General features: G+C 37.1%; 1 protein-coding gene across 1 annotated transcript in view; it reads left to right on the forward strand.

Annotated features, from left to right (window-relative positions):
- ATG10 (autophagy related 10) overlaps nucleotides 1-22,447 on the forward strand; it is a 406,998-nt gene that overhangs the window by 27,304 nt on the left and 357,247 nt on the right. The window contains exon 3 of the mRNA XM_053701464.1: nucleotides 4,825-4,938. Within this exon, the coding sequence (XP_053557439.1) occupies nucleotides 4,825-4,938 (114 nt within the window). The remainder of the gene's footprint in view (nucleotides 1-4,824; nucleotides 4,939-22,447) is intronic.

Raw genomic sequence — 22,447 nt, forward strand, 5'->3', positions numbered from 1 at the left:
ATCTCCCTTTCAACCAGTTTAACAAATAAGTTAACTGCAGGAGAGAAAGAAAGTTGCGGCATATAAGTGGATCTTTTCTTAAAATGAGAAGATAATTTAAAAGGTAAATCTATCTCTGACGCTAGAAAAGAATCTTCATCAGAGGTCGATTCCTGATATAATTCATTAAGGTCCTGTAGCGCCAGCCTATCCTCAGTGGTCAAGCTCAGATCCTCAATTATATTCTTAGATCTATTTTTAAACATTTGAGAAAGAACTACTTTTCTAGCAAATCTGTGAAGATCTTTTAGAAAAGTAAACTTGTCAAATCCATTAGATGGACAAAATGACAAGCCACGCTTTAGCACACTGAGATGGCAATTGTTGAGGCGAAAAGAGGACAGGTTAATCACCTGCAGGTTATCAGATGAAGGGGGTGCTTCTAGTAGGGTCTTCTGCCCTCTCCGAACTCCTGCTGAATTCTCTGTCCCTGGACTGGCGGTAAGGATATCGTCTTCCTCCAGTATTTGTACCTGTCCCTATTCCATCTCTTCCGGCCCCCCCTCCTCCTTCTTGTGGGGTGGACGGGCCAGGGCACGTCTCGTTTTTTGACATCCTATTGTCAGATTCTGCATCTGAACAGTCAGTCCCAGAATCATATGAACCACGTATATGTCTATAACTGTAAACCTGTTTTTTCTTATAGTCTTCCTGGTCCCTAACCAGTTTTCTACCTTTTCTTAACTTAATCTCAGACTGCAATCTTGCAATCTGTTCCTTCATTTCACTATTGAGCTTTTCAAAATTTGAATTTTGCTCAAAATTATTAACAATGACAAGGGCCTCATCTATCTCTAGTTTCGTTTTCTCAAGTCTTTCTTTATTTCTCTTGACCATTTTTTTCATCAAAATTATTGAGCATTCTGACTGGCTGGTATTCCAGTCCACTAAGAATGCCTCACCACCCTCATCACTGCATAAGTTGGTTCCACGATCTAGCTTCAATCTCAAGCCCCTTGGTATTATTTCATTCTGAATGTAATTTTCCAGACTAGATGATTCAGCTCTCAATCTAATCTGTTTCATTACAAGTTGTTTATAGTTTTTAAAGGCACCAAAAATATTGATAGTCTCTCCTTCACCATTCTTGCTCTCCACAGTGTTACTCATAGAAAATGTAGCAGAAAGTTCTGCTTCCCAAGTTTCATCAGACAGAGTGAACGCCATATTGCCCTCTTAGATTTGGACAGATCAGAGAAACATAGAATTTATGACACAGCGGCCTAATCCTGAAAGTTAGACCTAGTGAGGTTTATACACCCAGTATACTAGGTATTGTTATTTATAAAAAACCAAAAAGGGTACAGGACAAATGGCTACTATAAATGTGTCTTTTTCCAAAAAAATTTTTTATCAAACTTTAGAAAACATTAATGTTATGCTAGATTATAATTTTAATGTGGTGCAGACCCTATAAAAAATTATTCTTCAACAAACTACAAGAGGAGAACAAGGACCATCAAAAATTTCGTAAGGCCCTGTATAGATAGGGAATCAAGCACTCTTTTTTTATAAAAAAAATAGCTCAAAAGTGGAGCTAAATTAAACAAATGGAATGAATCTCTGACCAGTACAATCACTGAGAACAAAAAATAATTTATTAATAGTACAGAAAGAAGTAAATCCTAACTGTCCAAACATAGCAATAGGCCAGTTGTGCGCTGGCCTCGGGTATATGTTAGCAACACAAAGTAAAGTATGTTGAACAAACAATATAGTACATGTGGCCAATTAAAACCCTGAAGATGTGCACATCATAATCATAATATTGGCAAAAATACAATCCAAAGACACCTAGTACACTGCTACACCCAAGCTGTACATGGTACCCAAGTCAATACAAGGGATAATTACCGGACAGGTAAATTTTTAGGGATCTAAGCACTGATAGGTGCTTTGTAAAGATTTCAGGAACAACAATAATGGCTGTATAGCAACAATTACAAAGAATTACATACAAGTATGAAGAATAGCTATTGCAATGGTTATTAGCAATAAGATAGATAGTGAGTTACATGCAAGTATGAAGAATAGCTATTGCAATGGTTATTAGCAATAAGATAGATAGTGAGTTACATGCAAGTATGAAGAATAACTATTGCAATGGTTATTAGCAATAAGATAGATAGTGGAACATAGTAATACATCCTCCATAATGAATTGCCTCAGTACAGCAGTTACATAGAGACACAGCAGTTTACATAGAGATGCCTGCATATATTGAGATAAAATTCTCACAAGAGTGTATTGCTGAAGAAAACAACCAAATCACACCAGGATGATTTTCCACATATAGCAGTATTGTCTTCAGCCAGACTTAGCATAAGTCCAAGGTATGCAAAATGGGATAAGTGCTGCCAAAGCTGCATGCGTGTAAGTAAAGCATAGTACTTCTTATTGCTGAAGATGTTGTGTGAAAACAGCAAACAAGCCAAATGAGCAGTGGGAGTCAGTCCAGGCTAACCCCCCATATTGCAAGTGAAAGCAGCTATATTCTTATGTTAAATCATAAGCATGCACTTATCTGATTCTGGAGGTGTCCACAATTGAGGTCCGCTGTTTGTTACCGGTTGCCTCCTTTGTAATTGTTGCTATACTGCCATTATTGTTGTTCCTGAAATATTTACAAAGCACCTATCACTGCTTAGATCCCTAAAAATTTACCTGTCCGGTAATTATCCCTTGTATTGACTTGGGTACCGTGTACAGCTTGGGTGTAGCAGTGTACTAGGTGTCTTTGGATTGTATTTTTGCCAATATTATGATTATGATGTGCACATCTTCATGGTTTTAATTGGCCACATGTACTATATTGTTTGTTCAACATACTTTACTTTGTGTTGCTAACATATACCCGAGGCCAGCGCACAACTGGCCTATTGCTATGTTTGGACAGTTAGGATTTACTTCTTTCTGTACTATTAATAAATTATTTTTTGTTCTCAGTGATTGTACTGGTCAGAGATTCATTCCTTTGTTTAATTTAGCTACACTTTTGAGCTATTTTTTTTTATTAAAAAAGAGTGCTTGATTCCCTATCTATACAGGGCCTTAAGAAATTTTTGATGGTCCTTGTTCTCCTCTTGTAGTTTGTTGAAGAATATATATATACATACATACATTTTCCCCTGTGGTAATTGTTCATCATTCATAATTGTATACTTGCTGGGATGCATAAACTCATTCTACAAATCACATTTTTATTAAAAACATACTCAAATTATTTCATGGTTAAATATGTTTTAAAAATGTAAATGAGATATAATATTGACTATTTCTAAATGAAACCACTTTCCTCAAACTGTAAAATACAGTATATAGCATGTGCAAATGTGAGACACTTCTTGTCAATAATGATGTCACATGACACTTGCAAGAATGAGTGAATCACGAGTTTATGGCATTTTATATGGAGATTTGGTACCAGTAGTTATCCTTTAAAATCTCAGAAATCTTGTATTAGGCTTTTCCAACCTATGGCCTGAAGCTATCCATCAAACTCAATAACTCTGCCTGGAAATGCAACTGCGCATATGCAACTCAATACGCTTTTTGCGCAACTAAATACCTGTACCCGTTAGCGGCCTCACTGTTTTAGTTGAGCAAATAGCGTATTGAGTTGCGCAGTTGCACTTCCAGGCAGAGTTACAAGCACGGGAGCGTGCTGTGAGTAAAATCCATGGGGCGCATGGTGAGGCTCCTATTGGCTGAAAGAGATGCCAATCAAATACTACACTCTGAAAATCTCTGACAGGGGCTGTATAAAATCAGGTAATGGAGCCTGAAAAAAACGCTGATTTTCAGAAGTTTAATTGAGTTTTGAAATAAATAATCAGATCAATATGTTAGTAATGACAAGAGCTTTCAGAATATGTAAACTTATGGAGGCAAATTTACCATCACTTTAAGTTGACGCTGACAGCTGCCCTATCAGTAACTAAGTAGTGGGTTTAGTGGGGGCCCTTGTGCCTGGATGTGGGTTTTTTTGCTCCGTGGACCCTAGAGTTAGGGGGAGCCCTGTTGGGTGTCTATCACTGTGAGGGACATGGAGTGGGGGTCTGGCCCCGGGAGGTTGGGGGCCCTTTTTCTGTCCCTTGATGTTGGAGGTCCTAGCCCTGGAGGTTGGGGGCCTAGTAGGGGTAGGGAAGGGAGGCTACCATGTACATTTACATACATTTGGGTCAGTGTGAGACAGTGAGGGCCCTTCCCTAATATTTGCCCGTGGGCCCTGATTGGTCTCAGTCCGCCCCGGAATGCACTACTGGTTTCTAACTGAACACATGGGTGAGCACATGACAGTTGGTATATATATGCAGCCACCAATCAGCAGCTAGAATCTAGGTTCTTTGCTGCTTGCATAGATAAAACTTTCAGCAAAGGATAAAAATAGAAGGAACAAAAGTAAATGGAAGTAAATTGGAAAGTTGTTTAAAATTGTTTGCTCTGTCTGAATCATGAATGTCTAATTATGAATTTACTGATCCTTTAACTGTTAGAAGAGTGAGATGCAGAAGAGCTAGGAGTAAACAATGAGTACAAATTCCCATGTTGAGGTTAAAACTGTTTAAGCATGGCCATTTATGATATTACTCAGCAATAGGCTAACAGTAACTTGCCTGAATGACTTTAAATGTCAGACAAATTGAAATAGCTGATACAGTAAGTAAAATTCAAGCACCAACTGCTCAGTCAGTAAGTTTCTCAGACAGCACATGACAAACTGACAGAGCATATTTGTAATTTTTTGTGACTCTTTTTATTGGCTGTTGTGTTTTTTTCTTACAGGAAATCAATGAAGGTTACATGCATAAAACAAGCTGCCAAACCAGACCTATGAAAACTGGAGCAAGTCAATGGAAGAAGGGTGATGAGGATGCTGAGATTGTGTCTACTGAAGTGGTGAGTGATTTCAGTATATTATCGGTGTCATCGTGTTGGATCTCTGCAAATTTACTACTTCACCAATAACCTAAGTTAATAAAAATTGCCAGTTAGAAGACTGTTTGTAGTAATTTCTAGCAAAACTAGTCTGGTATATATATAATTTTTTTTATATATAAGGGATATTTAACAGTAAATACATGTAAGACATGATGATGTATTATAAGCAAAGATTAGCCTTAGAATAATACGTAATTGTATTTTTTTTACAATTATATTATTTATTAAAATAATGAATATATTAGTGTAAAGATTTACTTTCTATAAAGTAATGGGCGCCGCCTTGGTTGAACTAGTTTTCTATTTATCTCTGTTTGTGCAAACAAAGCTGTGTGGAATCCCTTTTAGAGTATCCTACATTTCACTCAGCCTTGTTTGAAAGTCTTTTTTTATTGCCTGTTTTATATCTGTCCCTAATGGGCAACTTAAGTTCAAACATGGCGGCATCCATTACTTTATAGAAACTCTGTGGAATTTAAAAAAGCAACAATTTTTAAAAAAATTATAGGAAAGTGGGACACAATAAATAATGAAAGTATATTGTAAAGTTTTCAGTAAACATAATTAAACATTTTATATTACAATCTCATACTGTTTAATATCCCTTTAAGCTGTATTGTTTGGAAGGAATCTTGTCCACAGAGCAATAGTTACCTAGGAGTTAAAAGGACATGAAACACAAAGGCTAGATTACAAGTGGCACGCAAAGGATTACGCAAGGGGTTTTTGCAAACGTTTGCGCTCTGTTTAAATTGCGCTGATATTACAAGTTGAGCAAAATCACTAGAATCATTACTGCAATTTCAGAGCTGTGGTTAACCGTTTGGCGAAAATAAAAAGTGTCACAAAACGCATAAAAAAATACATTTTGGTACAGCAGAGGCTGTAAAACCAAACAGAAAACAAAACAAAGCTTCCAGAGCTCTCGTAGCACATACGCAGACGCCGTCGGATGGCAGGGGGATTCAGATACACTTTGGTGGGGATATAAGTGGAACTAAAGAAACGTGCAGGACTTAAGATGCCCATCAGGAGAACCATCGGATTCCTACAGACGATGGGAAAAGAATCCTCTCCCTCTCATTGTCTGAATCCTCTCCCTCTCATAAGATTGAGGTAGGATCCTGTAAGTACAAAATCATCAGCCTGTCTTGAACTCCACATCTCACTGATGTAACATCTTCTGTGACTGAATATTTTCGTCTTGTGGAATTTAATATTAGGACTTTATTGAAATCTGATATCATCTATTATATTATTATATTTGGACTTGTGCACTTTTGTATTTTGGTTTGCTCGTCTTATTGTCATATGTATTTACTGTATATGTGTAAATATGTATTTACAGCAGACATATATACACGTATAAACACATAAATATATATACATATTTAGACATCTATATAAGTGCATTAGAATCTTTGGCCGTTAAAGGGACACTCAGGTCAAAATTAAACTTTCATTATTTAGATAGAGCATGCAATTTTAAACAACTTTCCAATTTACTTCAATTGTGCACAGTCTTTTTATATTTACACTTTTTGAGTCACCAGCTCCTACTGAGCATGTGCAAGAATCCACAGAATAAAACGTGTATGCATATGTGGATGGCTGTCACATGTTGATTATGCAAATCTACTGTGTTTAATGGTCCTTTAAGTAGATGAAAACATGTAAAAACATATTTATGCAATATTCATATTTTTTTTAAATTCTTAACTGTTGGCCAGATTACGAGTTTTGCGTTATTTCTGGCTCAGTAATAACTTGCAAGTTATTGCCACCGCTCACCTTTAATAGCGCTGCTATTAGAGGTTTTCCAAAAACCTGCGTTTGCGGGCAATATGGTTGCGTTGAGCTCCATACCGCACACAAATACCAGCGCTGCTCTGAGCTGGTTTTACATGCTCGTGCACGATTTCTCCATAGACATCAGTGGGGAGAGCCGGCTAAAAAAAAGCCTAACACCTGCGTAAAGTTCCGTAACACAGCCCCATTGATTCCTATGGGGAAAGAAAAGTTTACACCTAACACCCTAACATAAACCCTGAGTCTAAACACCACTAATCTGTGGCCCCGGACATCGCCGACACCTACATTACACTTATTAACCCCTAATCTGCTGCCCCCAATGTCGTCGCTACCTACATTACACTTATTAACCCCTAATCTGCCGCCCCCAATGTCACTGCCACCTACATAAATTTATTAACCCCTAATCTGCCGCCCCCAACGTCGCCGCCACTATACTAAAGTTATTAACCCCTAAACCTCTGGCCTCCCACATCACTAACACTAAATAAATATATTAACCCCTAAACCTAACCCTAAGTCTAACCCTTAACACCCCTAACTTAAATATAATTAAAATAAATCAAAATATAAATTACTATCATTAACTAAATAATACCTATTTAAGAATAAATACTTACCTATAAAATAAACCATAAGCTAGCTACAATATAACTAATAGTTACATTGTAGCTATCTTAGGTTTTATTTTTATTTCACAGCTAAGTTTGTATTTATTTTAACTAGGTAGATTAGTTAGTAAATAGTTATTAACTATTTACTAACTACCTAGTTAAAATAAATACAAATTTACCTGTAAAATAAAAGCTAACCTGTCTTACACTAACACCTAACATTACACTAAAATTAAATAAATTACATTAATTAAATGCAATTAACTAAATTAAAAAAAACAAACAAACAGTAAATTACACAAAATAAAAAAGAAATTATTAATATTTAAACTAATTACACCTAATCTAATAGCCCTATCAAAATAAAAAAAGCCCTAGCCTTAAATAAACTACCAATGGCCCTTAAAAGGGCCTTTTGCGGGGCATTGCCCCAAAGAAATCTGCTCTTTTACCTTTAAAAAAAAATACAAACAGCCGCCCAACAGTAAAACCCACCACCCACACAACCAAACCCCCAAATAAAAACCTATCTAAAAAAACTAAACTCCCCATTGCCCTGAAAAGGGCATTTGGATGGGCATTGCCCTTAAAAGGGCATTTAGCTCTTTTTCTTTGCCCAAACCCCTAATCTAAAAATAAAACCCACCAATAAACCCTTAATAAAACCTAACACTAACCCCCGAAGATCCACTTACAGTTTTTGAAGACCGGACATCCATCCTCATCAAGCCGGGAGAAGTCTTCATCCAAGACGGCAGAAGTCCTCAACGAAGCCGGGAGAAGTCTTCATTCAAGTGGCAAGAAGTCATCCTCCAGGTGGACAGAAGTCTTCATCCAGACGGCATCTTCTATCTTCATCCTTCCGACGCGGAGCGGCTCTATCTTCAAGACATCCGGCGCGGAGCATCCTCTTCATACGGTCCCAGCCGTACACTGAAGGTTCCTTTAAATGACGTCATCCAAGATGGCGTCCCTTGAAGTCCAATTGGCTGATAGAATTCGATCAGCCAATCGAAATTAAAGGGTAAAAAATCCTATTGGCTGATGCAATCCAGCCAATAGAATGCTGTTCCAATTAGCCAATAGAATGCATCAGCCAATAGGATTCTTTACCCAATGCCCATCCAAATGCCCTTTTCAGGGCAATGGGGAGCTTAGATTTTTTAGATAAGATTTTATTTGGGGGGTTTGGTTGTGTGGGTGGTGGGTTTAACTGTTGGGGTGTTGTTTGTATTTTTTTTTTACAGGAAAAAAAGCTGATTTCTTTGGGGCAATGCCCCGCAAAAGGCCCTTTTAAAGGCTATTGGCAGTTTAGTTTAGGCTAGAGTTTTTTTTATTGTATGTGTGTGTGGGGGGGGGGGGTTGATAGGGCTATTAGATTAGGTGTAATCAGTTTAAATATTTGATAATTTCTTTTTTATTTTGTGTAATTTAGTGTTTATTTTTTTGTAATCTAGTTAATTGTATTTAATGTAATTTATTTAATTTTAGTGTAATGTTAGGTGTTAGTGTGAGGCAGGTTAGGTTTTATTTTACAGGTAAATTTGTATTTATTTTAACTAGGTAGTTAGTAAATAGTTATTAACTAGTCTACCTAGGTAAAATAAATACAAACTTAGCTGTGAAATAAAAATAAAACCTAATATAGCTACAATGTAACTATTTAGGTAATGATAGTAATTTTATTTAGACTTATTTTAATTATATTAAAGTTAGGGGTGTTAGGGTTAGACTTAGGGTTAGGGGTTAATAACTTTAGTATAGTGGCGGTGGTGACGTTGGGGGCAACAGATTAGGGGTTAATAATATTTAACTAGTGTTTGTGATGTGGGAGTGCGGCGGTTTAGGGGTTAATATGTTTATTATAGTGGCGGCGATGTCCGGAGCGTCAGATTAGGGGTTAATATTTTTATTTTAGTGTTTGCGATGCGGGAGGGCCTCGGTTTATGGGTTAATAGGTAGTTTATGGGTGTTAGTGCACTTTGTAACACTTTAGTTATGAGTTTTGTGCTACAGCTTTGTAGCACAAAACCCATAACTACTGACTTTAGATGGCGGTACGAATCTTGTCGGTATAGGCTGTACCGCTCACTTTTTAGCCTCCCAGCCAAAACTCGTAATACCGGTGCTATGGAAGTCCCATTGAAAAATGACTTTTTGAAAGGTGCGGTAGTTACGTTGCGTTACGGCCAAAAAAGTGTGCGGTACAGCTATACCTACAAGACTCGTTATAGCAGCGGCAGAGAAAAAGCAGCGTTATGAGCCATAACACAAAACTCGTAATCTAGCCGTATGTATTTACTGTAAATATTTCACATTCCAATGTTCTATACATAGCAGAATATGTTTTAAGTATTTCTAAATAGATATTACTATATACAGTATATCTGTATATAGCTATATCTATAAATAATCATAGAGAGAGAGAGAGAGAGGTATAAATATATATTTTTGCAAAAAAAAAAATAAGATATTTGTAGAAATACTTATTAATAAATAAAACATTCTGTTACGTAAAGAACATTCGAATATGAAATATTCATATTTTCATGTTGGGTTAGTGCAAATGAGAATTTGTTATGGTGTTTACATGAGAGTGAGGTGTTTTTCTCTATTGACTTCTAAGGAGGACGCTAGTCGGGTTACCGCTAGAGCAAAAATAGATTTCTTTCAACTTGTAATACCAGCGCATCCTCACTAGAGCAAAAATCTTACTTCTAGCGGAGTTTTCGCTATAGCAAAAACACAAAAAGCATCGCCACTTGTAATCTAGCCCTAAATGTTTCTTTCATGACTCAGATAGTGTACACAATTTTAAACAACTTTCCAATTTACAATTATCAGATTTGCTTCATTCTCTTACTATTCTTTGTTGAAGGAGCAGCAATGCACTACTGGGAGCTAGCTGAACACAGGTGAACCAATTGCAAGAGGTGTATATATATATACAGCCACCAATCAGCAGCTAGCTCCCAGAAGTGCCTTGCTGCTCCTTAGCCTACTTAGGTATGATTTTTAATAAAGGATATCAAAATAACGAAGCAAATTAGAAAAAAGTCAGTTGTAAAAGTTGTTTAAAACTGAATATTTTATCTGAATCATGAAAGAAAATTTTGTGTTTCATGTCCTTTTTTGACAGACTTCTACGTAACCATGGCAATCCAGTTGTTTTATACGAGGGGGAGTGCTCTTTCTATTGCTGTAATGCTCAACCATTATTGATTCTGTGTTATCACCATCTAATCTTAAGTCTGTTGTGCAATTTAATAAAAAGTTAGTTCTTACCAAAACTACAAACAGCATCCAATGCCACATTCAGGACATGTGCAAATATTTGTGGTTATCTAAGGCTGGAACGGTTTATTTAAGTCTACAGGATCTAAAAGTCTCAACAAAAAATGAATGTCCTCTCCATATAATTCTCACATTGTTATTATGTAATAAATATGCAATGGGCAAGATTTATCATGATGCGAACGTCCCAATTGGTTGCAGGTTCGCTCATTTGAGCCTGCAACTGATATTTATGAAGCAGTGGTTTAAACCTTCATAAACTCTCTTGCCAATTTGTATTTGGTGGATGAAAATCACCCCGGATTCATTAGACTGGGTTTTTCAGTATATGGCCGGGTTATAATACAATATATTTAATAATTATTCTTTAAAATAAAACCCCAATAAAATGCATATACCAAGACAATAAAATTAATGTAAATTCCTTAATTCTTTATATTAGTTAAAATTTATAGACACATTGAAATATATTTGTAGGAAACCAGATATGAATCAATACTATACACATTTAAACTATTATAATATGCTATGCAAAGATCATAAAAGTTGCCTTATTCACAATAGTCTCTCAAATCAGAGTTGCATTTAAAATACCACAATAAGATATCAGAATCTGAGCCACTAACATTCAAGCAGTACAATCCGCTATATAGCCACAATTTATTTTATATAATTCCAATCTAAAACATCAGAAATTGTATATATTATTTGTGCCAACAACCCAACTCCTATGCCAATTTATCTAAACTGAAATAAATTCTTACAATTAAGACCAATTCTAAAATATATACAGGTAGCCCTCAGTTTACGCCGGGGTTAGGTTCCAGGAGGAATGGTTGTAAATCGAAACTGTTGTAAATTTAAACCCAGTTTATAATGTAAGTCATTGGGAAGTGAGGGGGTTAGGTTCCAGGCCCCTCTCAAAATTGTCATAAGTAACATCTAATACATTATTTTTAAAGCTTTGAAATGAAGACTTTAAATGCTAAACAGCATTATAAACCTAATAATATAGATTGTATCATCATCAAACTAAGTTTAATGAACAAAATGTTTTTTTTTACTTGCATTTTTCTGCAATCAGTTCTCTGCATTGTTAGCATGTTAGATAATATTGGGTCTGCACCTATTCTATGCATTTCAATCTGCAGTGATTAATAAGCAGTTAGGCACCTTCACCTCAAGCTTCTGGACAGGAAGATAATAGGGAAGTGCCTGCTAAATTTTGCTTGATAGATCTGGTCTAATCTGTGTACACAGATCAATTTAAGGCTGTTAAGTTGCATAACTTTTCTGCAAAACAAGCGGACAGTTCCACCTACAGGCTATTTTAATTAGTGTATTGCTTTCCAAAAGCTTTTCAATAGCAGTCACATGACTGAAAAAAAAGGTTGTTATTCTTAAACGGCGCAAATTGAACTGGCGTAAACCGAGGGCCACCTGTATATATATATTTGCAAAGATAAATTACTTGGCACTAAGGATTAGTTTTAAAATACAGAGGCTATGAAATACAAGGTTAAAATACAATGTATTCCTTTAAATCTGCTAACTACAGCAACAATGGATGTTTGTTTTAAATATTACCTATATTTAGCAACCTCTTATACTTTACCAAAAATAACCAAATCGATATTCAGCTTCCAATATTCTTTGTTTCACCTCATATGGAAATAATTGTATTTGCAAATATAGATCATAAAAAGGTAGCCCAATCTTGCTTATAGTAACTGTATTTCAACGCAGCCAATTTTTAAGTTACTAGTCCTCCAGCAAAAAGTCAGCCACCCTCCTCCTTTTCTCCTCTTGCATACAGCTTATATTGTCCTAATCATTGATGAAACAATATGGGAGGCCCTTTGGAGCTGAACATCTCATTGGTTAACTTGGGAGACGCCTCCCTTTGGTTAAGTCAAATCTTTTGGCTGTAATTCTTGCGTCACAACACCGGGGGCAGCAGACAGAGACAAACAGTTTCATTCAATTGTTTCTATAAAGTAAAAACATTTCTTTAAAAATGTTTTATTTAAGATACTATAATTTCTTTATATTAGTAAGTTACATGTTCAAATACACATGGGTCACACAGTATCATTTTCTCTGATCATTTTAAGATCACACGTGAACATATTCCACTTATAATATATATATATATATATATATATATATATATATATATATATATATATATAAATCCATTTAAAATAGCATTTGATTATTTCCCCATATTCATACAAAAACCGCAGCATATTTCACATTCAGTGCACTTCTTTCTGAATGTATAGATTGATGCCCATGACCAATTGTTGTCTGCAACACAAAGAAATTATTGTTAGAAATGTTAAACATTCATATATCTATTTGCAATATTTATCAATCTCAGCAAATATTTATCTAATATGAATGCTATTTGTCACTGCTTCTTAGGTCCACAATCTCCCATATTTATGTGTTTTCAAAAATACAGGGATCTGCACATGGGAAACTCCGCAGGGGATAATTCACACTTATGTGACATAATCCATTTCTTCAGTTAAAAACTGGTTTCCCTGTCTAATTGAGTTTAAAAAGAAATCCAGCTATTTCTTTGACATCCCTGCATGGGATTATCTATCTGATAATCTTGTTCTCATATGTCCTGTTAATCAGGAAGGGAAATCATCATGTTTGATCCAAGATTTATAATATACAAAATATACATGGCCATTTCTTTTGATGCAATTTGCCTTTCTTTGAAATGACTGATGGCCAAATGTTTTATATCCAGAAGAAAGGGTTAGTGACAATCTGATGGGGGTTTCAGCTTCACACCTTATCAGGAAGGTTCTCTCTGAACTAATTATGCAAGTAGTTTCTTTGATGAGTGAGAGAGAATTGAACAGTGGTCATCATAAATCTATGTGTAGATAAATATATATATATATATATATTTAATAATACTCAGGTATCCTGACATAAATTCCCCTTCCAATTTTAAATAGATGTAGGACACATGTATTTGAATTGATTTACAGTCAGTGGTTTTTGGTGAGTACATTGGCAGTATGCATCATAGACAGTCTTCTATGCAGAGAGTCTGATATTCTTGAGCCCTTATTCCAATAGTTAGGCCTCTTTAAACTACAGCATTTATTTAGTACATTTGGGGATATGGCACTTCATTCTCCCTCTATGACTTGTAGTCGTGATCTAGGATGGCACGCTCGCAACTGATTAATATGGATTCATTTATCTATGAAACTATCATTTTTGGGATCCTTATTTTATAGGCAACTGGAGATATTTTGTCAGTGATGACAAAAGGACCCTCCCATGATGGAAGAAATTTCTTCTCCTTAACCTGATCTCTTCCAAAGTTATAAAGATAAACTTTTTTTTTTTTTTTATATTTTTATTGAGGTGAAAGATAAAGCAATACATAGTAACCACATACATAGGCCTCCAACCAGTGGGGGCGATTTAGAAAAGTATACATTACTGTTTATACACAGAGCGTTACATCAAAAATGGGAGGCATACAAACATTTCAGATGATAAGAAACTAATAGCCATAAGTAATTCCAGGAAATATAATGTAGTCTAAGTGGTTAGACCTGTGAATCGACCTCAAATTTTAAAGTTTATGGTATATAGGACCTCTTTTTAGGTCCTCACATCACATTCTTATAAAATTCAATAACATATAGGGTCAAATATAAGCCCTTATAGCTAGAATGGTACAAATATAAGTGAATAGAGTATGGGGGAGGGATTATTATATAGGGCCCTTTTTGGGTCCTCCAGACTATAAACATATACATATATTATAGAAAAGTTTATCAACCATAACTATAATGAAGGACTCTTAAGTATTTTTTAGGGGGTCATCGATGGGATCTGTGTCCCTTAGCTTAATAAATAAGCTCCAAAAGGGGGGGGGCGGAGCCTAGTAATATAGAAACAAACTAAATACAAAAAATATAAGGTAGTAGAGTTGGACCTGGTCTAGTACTAGGAGTGCATGCAGGGCTGGGCGAATTTCTCTAACCTTAACATATAGAAATTACCAGCAGCAAGAGAGTTATAGAGGATCAGCTGCCTCGGCCGTCAGCAGCCTCATAGTTAGCAATACAGAATCATCTTTGCTGCAAAATTGTTGTACCTACTGGTTAAGTCTTGGGTTTTTATATACTATTGATTAACGTCAGTGCAGTAACAGAACACACTACCCGAGCACAGGCCCCCTACTCAAGCGTCATGCCAGCCACAATGCGCAGGCAGTGTTGAACAAAAATCAAAGAGTATCTATGTCCACAAACAGCTCTAATGAGAATTCTAGTGTTTGTACAAACCCAAAGCATAATAGAATATAGAGAAAGATCAAAAACACCCTTATATCCAAACTTGCAAGTTACTATCTAATAGCAGCCCATATTTTTGTCTCAGAACATTTAAATAGCTACAGGTAAATACAGCAGTTCTCAGTAAAAGTGTAGTAAAATCTGTGTATGTATAGTCAGAATTATAGCCCTGGCAGAATGTGCAGCTCCCTAGTCTATAGTATAAAAATATGACCAGTATATAAAAAATAAGGGGCTGAGAAATACATATATATAATGGAACAGTACATCTTATGCCTAAGGACTACTAGAGTAATGTGCACAAAATTGGTAATGAATTTTAGTAATAAACGCCTAGGGACTAAAATAATACCCAGTAGACTTTCTTAAGTAATATATATATATACATGGAGACAGGCAGAGCTATAGTAAAATTACCACACTCAGTACATGTAGCCTAGCGCAGGGTGAACATGTGTCATAATAACCACAAGCTCAATCTAAATAATACATTTCACCGTAGTCAGAACTTTGAGCATATACATTTAGAAATGAACACAAAGATATACTAAATATATAATGCTGCATACCTAGAGAATGAAAATGTGCTTCGGATGAGAATAGGAACAATATAGTCTGATACTCGCTATCAAATGTTGGGTTATATAAACATCTATATTCTTTTCTATTTTTCCTCTTAATAAGGGAACATAGTATAATGATATAAAAAAATATTTACCTTATGTTATTAAGAGACCTTTAGTTTATAACTAGCAAGCCACCTCTAAATTATAAGTGTTCCATATCAAGTGACATGCAGCGATTAGAAAATGTTAAACATGAACAGCAGGCATATGCATATATGTATGAGACACATTAACTACAAAACTAGCAGACCCAGGTTAATATACATACAGAAAAGTCTCAGTAAGAGTGTCAGAGTCTGTGGACCTGCTATGTGAATTATATAGATATGTTCTATCCCAAGGCGAAGTAGGTTAATTTGTCAGCTTATCCAATGGTTCTAAGTACCAAAGGGATTACGGACAGCTTGTGAAACAGTAGAAAAAGTTCTTCTAGTTGGCCATGAGATTAGTCTATGGCAGCTATAACACAATAAGCTGCAACTTACAGTCTCCAAACGAGAAGCTCCTAGCCAACTCCTTTTTTAAATGTGTGTCCCCCTCCAGGCTTGTAAAAATGTTCGTTCAGGGGACTTTCCTGGTATGTGCTTAAACTTAACAGATGGTAAGCCTCCAGCCGTTTTAAAGACATATTCCATATAGCTGCTAGTGGGAGATGTGCAATCCTCTTGATATCGTCCTTCACCACTCGCCTCCTTCTCAGATCCATAGAGTCTCCTGTCGCCAACCGCAGTGTATCATTGTAGGGCGGCACTGGTGGCATTATCTTGCCGTATGAGCTCTGCGGCAATTCCGATATAGGAAGCTGGTCAGACCCGTCCCCAGAGCCTAAGTACCTTTCCACCGACTCCATAGCAGCACGTATGAGAGATGGCATCTCAGAGTCCTGGGAACAACTCAGAAGGATCCCTCCAGGTATTTCTAGCGGTTTAGATGGATCGCCCCGAGCTAAGGATGTCCAGGGGGAGACACCGAATCCACTATAGGGAGACATAGCAGTTGTCCGTGAGATTGCCTCCTCAGGCTGGGCCAGCTGTATAGCGGGGGCTGTCAGAGTAGTGCTGTTTAGTTGAAGCTCTGAAGCATATATCGGTGACTCAGCAGCCCCACTGCTCATACGTTCAAACTGAGAGGTGATCTCCGTTATTAGGGTCTGTTCAATTTTCTGCAAACAAAGTTCAAGCGCATGGTGCACTTTCGCTCCCCATGTACAGATCTCCGCCATCTTGGTAATGCTGTCCGTTGAATCCAGTTTCTGTGTTTAGTGTGTAGCCAAACTTAGACAGGTTGTAGTCAGTTTATCCACTCCTTTAAGCTGCATAGATCATGTAGTCTCACAAAATGCGGCGTTATACCGCCTCAGTGTCAAAAACTTAGGGTAAATAACTTAGAAAAGCTAACCTAGAGAGAGGAGCTTCATGAAGACGCGTCCTGTCTTTTCAAAGGCTAGCTCCGCCCCCCATAAAGATAAACTTTTATCATTTATTTCATATTCCTTTTTGGAGGTTTTGAGATCATAATAGGTTTTAGTGGCAGTTGCAGCCTTTTCTAAGTTCCTATGAGCAAATGCAAAGGCATATTGCAGGTTCTCCACATATTGATGCGTATTGGCAGCGTTTATCAAGTTCTGGTCTGATGTACGGTACAATAGATGCTGAGGTAGAACCATTCTTCTACCAGTAATCAGTTCAAAAGGTGACATCTTGGTAGCACTACTTGGAGTTGCTCTTAATGCCATTAAGACTAGAGGTAGTTTTACATCCCAGTCTTTACCCGTTTCACTCACAAACCTTTTGAGGATTTCCCCAATGGATTGGTTGTAACGCTCTACACTACCACTTGAGGCAGCTCTATATGCAATATGGAGCTTTCTTTTAACCCCTAGTATTTTCCACATTTTGGTCATCACTTCACTAGTGAAGTGGGTTTCCCAATCTGATTCGATTCTTTGGTGCAAACCAAATCTGGAAAACACACGTGGTTGATGAGCAATGCTGCACATGTTTCAGCACTATTGTTAGGTGCACTGAAGCACTCTACCCATTTAGTGAACAGGCATGTCACTGTTAACATGTATTTGTTACCTCTTGATGACCTCGTTACTAGACCAATAAAATCAATTTGTATATCTGACCATGGCATTACCATCCGCCTTTTCTGCAATGGCGCCCTATGCGTTGGTTCAGTGGGTTGGAACTGTGGACAGATTAAACAACCTTAACAGTAGGTTTGAACATCTTTCAACATGTGTGGCCAAAAAGTGTAGTCACGCAATATTTCATACGTGAGTTTGGCACCACGATGTTGAAGCATGAGACCTCTGAACTTGGTGGATACTACCCATTGCTGGATGCCAGTTTTGGAGGTTCTAATTAACAAACCATCCTGTAATTTAAATTGTGATCTGGACTTCATTAAGATTCTAAGATCTTCTTTGGCAATACAATTATCTTTTGAGATGGGGTTGCTTTCAGGATCTTCTATGTGTTTATAGAAGATGCCTACAACGGGGTCTTCTATTTGACTAGTGATTAGGTCCTCACTAGGAGAATCTTGACTCCATTGTACCAGATTAGGCTCACTCTGTTGTTTTGCCTGGTTTCTGGTAATGGCTTCTACCTGAATTGCACCCATTAAGTGGTCGATATTAAGGAGTTCTCCAGTTATGGCTCCTTGTTTGGCTAATGAATCTGCAAGATTATTGCCTTCCTTATCAGGACCTAGAACCCTGGAATGACCCTTTGTCTTTTTCCAATGTATGGTTAATTCATTGGATACCACCAGATTATCAATCTCGCAGAACAACTTGCCATGCTTGACTGGTTTGTTGTTACTTTTCTGCATGCCATTCCTTTTCCAAGTTGGCAGGTATTCAACAAAACTGTCACACATGTAATTTGAGTCAGTAATGATCACAAATTCATGAATATTTTGTTCAATAGCCATTTCAATGGTTTTTAGAACAGCAGTGAATTATGCAACTTGACTGGATCTTGGTCCAATGTTGAAACCTATAGATATATTTGGGAATCCATTGGCCCAAGTTAAACCAATGCCAGCGACTAGTTTGCGCTCATTATCAATAGTGGCATGGTAAGAACAACCATCAACATATACCCAAGGTAATGTTTGACAATAGTCCTCATTGTATATCTTATACAGGGAAAGCAATTGTTCCTCCAGGAAATCATCTTCTGATAATTCCTCCCCAGGATCCTTAGCAGTACAGTCGTGGAGCTCTGCAAGTCTCTGTGCGACTGGAATCTTTTTATTCTGCTTGTAGCGAATTTCTAAAGGCCAGCCTTGTAAGGAAAGAGTCCACGCTGTTATGCGGCCAGTAGACAAATTCCCAACTCTTATTCTCTCACTTTGCAAATATAGCAAAGGCTGGTGGTCCGTTTCTACAATCATTTTCTTGTCCTGTATATTGCTGCGGAAATTTTGTGGAGCCCATACAGTATATAAGAGGACTTTTTCGCAATCGCTAAATTTTATTTCTACTGGGGATAGAGTTTTGCTCGCATAAGCAATTACTTTGCCTATATTATCATGCTTTTGGTATAAAACAGCACTCATGCTTATATTTGTGTAACCTTTCTCTAAGTAGAAGGTTTACCACCTTCAAGGTACGCTAAGCAAGGTGCTTGAGTAAGTTTCCTCTTCAGCTCCTTGATGGCTGTCTCTTGAGTCTCACTCCAGTGCCATTTCACATCCTTCTTTAGAAGAAGTAGTAGTGGTTTAGATAATTCTGCATAATTATCAATGAATTTGCGAGAATAATTCGTCATACCCAGGAATGATCTAAATTCCTTTAAGTTAGTTGGGTTTATAGAATTTACTATAGCTTCCACCTTTTTCTTCTGAGGATTTAGCCCTTCAGAAGTAACTTCATGTCCTAAGAAGATTACACGAGTGCAGCAACATTGAGCTTTTTGTAGGGATAATTTGACGCCTGCCCTTTTAAGTTGTCTGAGGACGTGTTTAAGTTCTGTGATGTGTTTTTCAAAGTCTGTGCTTTTGATTAAAACATCATCAACATAAGATAAAGTCCCCCTTTCCAGTGCATCAGGCATAGCCTTATGCATGAATACAGCAAATTCATGTCCAGAATTTATGTATCCAAAAGGAAGTCTCTGAAATGCATACTGGACCTTTTGGAATGAAAATGCCAGCTTATACTGGTCCTCCTCATGTATCTTTATGGTCCAATATCCCTGTGCGCAATCAATGGCAATGAATATCTTAGATCCCTGCATCTGAGCTAGGCACTGGTCAATGTATGGTACAGGCCAGCCAGACATGTACACTCGCTTGTTTAGCTGTCTTAAATCAGCACACAAACGCCATTGTCCATTGGGCTTAACCCTTTAAGGACACAGCTTCCAGTTTGCTCAATTGTTTGATGACGGAAAAATTCCGTCATATGTCCTTAAGAGGTTAAGAACACTTAGAATAGGATTGTTATAAGAGCTGTGCACCTGTCTGATAATACCTCTTTCTTCTAGGTTCCTTATGATTTCTGCAAGAGAATCATATGAGGCTAAAGGAAGTCTGTATTGTTTGACAAAGACAGGTGGTGCATTGGGATCTGTTTAGATTCTTGCAATATGTAAGTCTGTACTCCCACAGTCATAAAAATCCCTAGCAAAAATATCCTTGTACTCCATCAGGAGTTCTTGTAGCTGTTGGCGATAATCAGCACTGGAATAGCCATTAGCTAAAGATATTTGCTCTACGACTATTTGCTGAAATCCTGGAAAGATTTCAGACTGTCCTATTTCATAGGCTTCTTCCAATCTAGAGGTGAGGTCCCCTTGATTATAACTTACATTGCCCCCACTACTCTGGGCATCGAGGTATTCTTGCTGTTTGATCGGCTGATCAAACACCAGGGAGGCTTCTTCAATTTTACAGATGCCTTCCTCTGAGCTGTATGGATAAATAGACCCTCTGGCATAGATGCAAAGAATTGTTCTATTAATTGTTCTTCAGTTAAGTATCCTTCAGGTATTAGCTAAATTACATTATTCTGGAATCCAAAAGTGTAATAACTTGATTCCAGTGCATATTCTATGGTAGTTTCCTTGGATAGGGTTATATCCTGTGGGGTCATGTTATGCACAATAACATGTATTGGAATAGTTCCAATATTTACCAAAGGAGTATAGGTCATTGTGATACCCAGATTTTGTATTCTATGAGAGAGGCAAATTAGTGTTTCAGAAGTTTTTAATTTCTGACCTCTCTTTACCTGTAAGGGTAAAAGGAATTTATCAGTCCCTGCAGGAATTATAACATCGTTAGACACCTGCATATTCACAGCATATGGCAATTGCTGGTTTGATTTCAGGGCTGCGTTTTCATCCTGAAATACTTTAGGGTCCCCCTTTAACCTGCTTCAGAGTCAAGAGTTAATCAAATCTATTTGTATGGCATATCTATTTAAGAGATCATTGCAAACTTGTATTTGATTATGGGGAGTATTTAAAACTGAAAACAGGTTTCACTGATTTATTACCTATAGATATAGATAATAAGCACTTAGCTGTGATGTTATAGCTTTCAAACCTGTCATCCAGGCCGTGGACACAGTGGTCTTGGGGAGAAAGATATTTAATCACTTTAGGTTCAGCTATCTGCGCTAATAAGCCTTCACTTATATAGCTAGCTTCCTGTTTTAAGTTCAATTTAGCATACTTGGTCTTCCCAAGGTCATGCACTTGTATTGGGATAAATTGATCCTCTTTGACTCTCAATTCCTGCGAGGTATTGAGCGTGGCCTCCCCCTTAGGGATTTTATGATCCCCCTTGTGGAGAGATATGGTTAATACATCGCCGTCTAAGGAAATATTTGCTATCTTTCCAGGCGAAATTTTAAAAGTATTACCAGCAGAGCCAATTAAAGGAGTCTGATCATCTATCTGCAGGATAGTTATTTCAGGTACAGAGTTATTCCTGAAATTAATCTCCACAGCATCTGGCTTCTCTTCCACCTCGTGACATTTATGTTGGGTGCGAGATATACTGGATTGCTCATATTTAATAGGCCTTTTAACTTGTGACCAAATTACATTATTTATGCAATCAATTATGGTGCTTTATCGCTTCAGGAGATCACTACCAATTATTAAACGATCAGTTGGTAGATCCACTATAATGACAGGGTGTCTTATGACCCTGTTCCCCAGTTTAAATTTTAACCATGCCGTACCGTAGATTTTTAGAGAGTCACCCCCAACACCTATTAGTGAACCATCAAATTCTTTTATTTTAGGTTTGTGGGTTGTTAGCTCATTTAGCTGTGTGTAGTACCTGTGGGATAAAATAGTTGCCTGAGATCCAGTATCAATTAATCCCATGATAGGGTTGGAGACTGAATCCTGCAGCTCAGCTAATACATAATATCTCCCTGCAGTTTCTACCATTTCACACAAAAAATTGGCATGATTACACACTTGTGGGCTTCGCCACGTGTTACCTGAATCCGCCGTGTTACCTGATGTAGAAGAAACTTTGTTCTTTCCACTCATGTCCTCTATAATAGGGCTAATTGGGTTCTTGTGTACTGCATCTGTGGAAATAAGGTTAAGAGAATGCTGCAAAGGAAGAGATTGGTTAAATTTTCCCAGCTGAGTTTGCTTGTCATCACAGCTAAATCGCCCGTTTCCGGTCTGTGAGGAGAGAACATGATTAGTACCATTTTTGACATTTATTTTATTTTGTACATCTCTCCCCTCCCTTTCAGGTGATACTGCAGTATTTATGACTGTGCCTGTTGCCCACT

Source organism: Bombina bombina, chromosome 2, assembly GCF_027579735.1.
Source record: "Bombina bombina isolate aBomBom1 chromosome 2, aBomBom1.pri, whole genome shotgun sequence".
Lineage (NCBI taxonomy): Eukaryota > Metazoa > Chordata > Amphibia > Anura > Bombinatoridae > Bombina > Bombina bombina.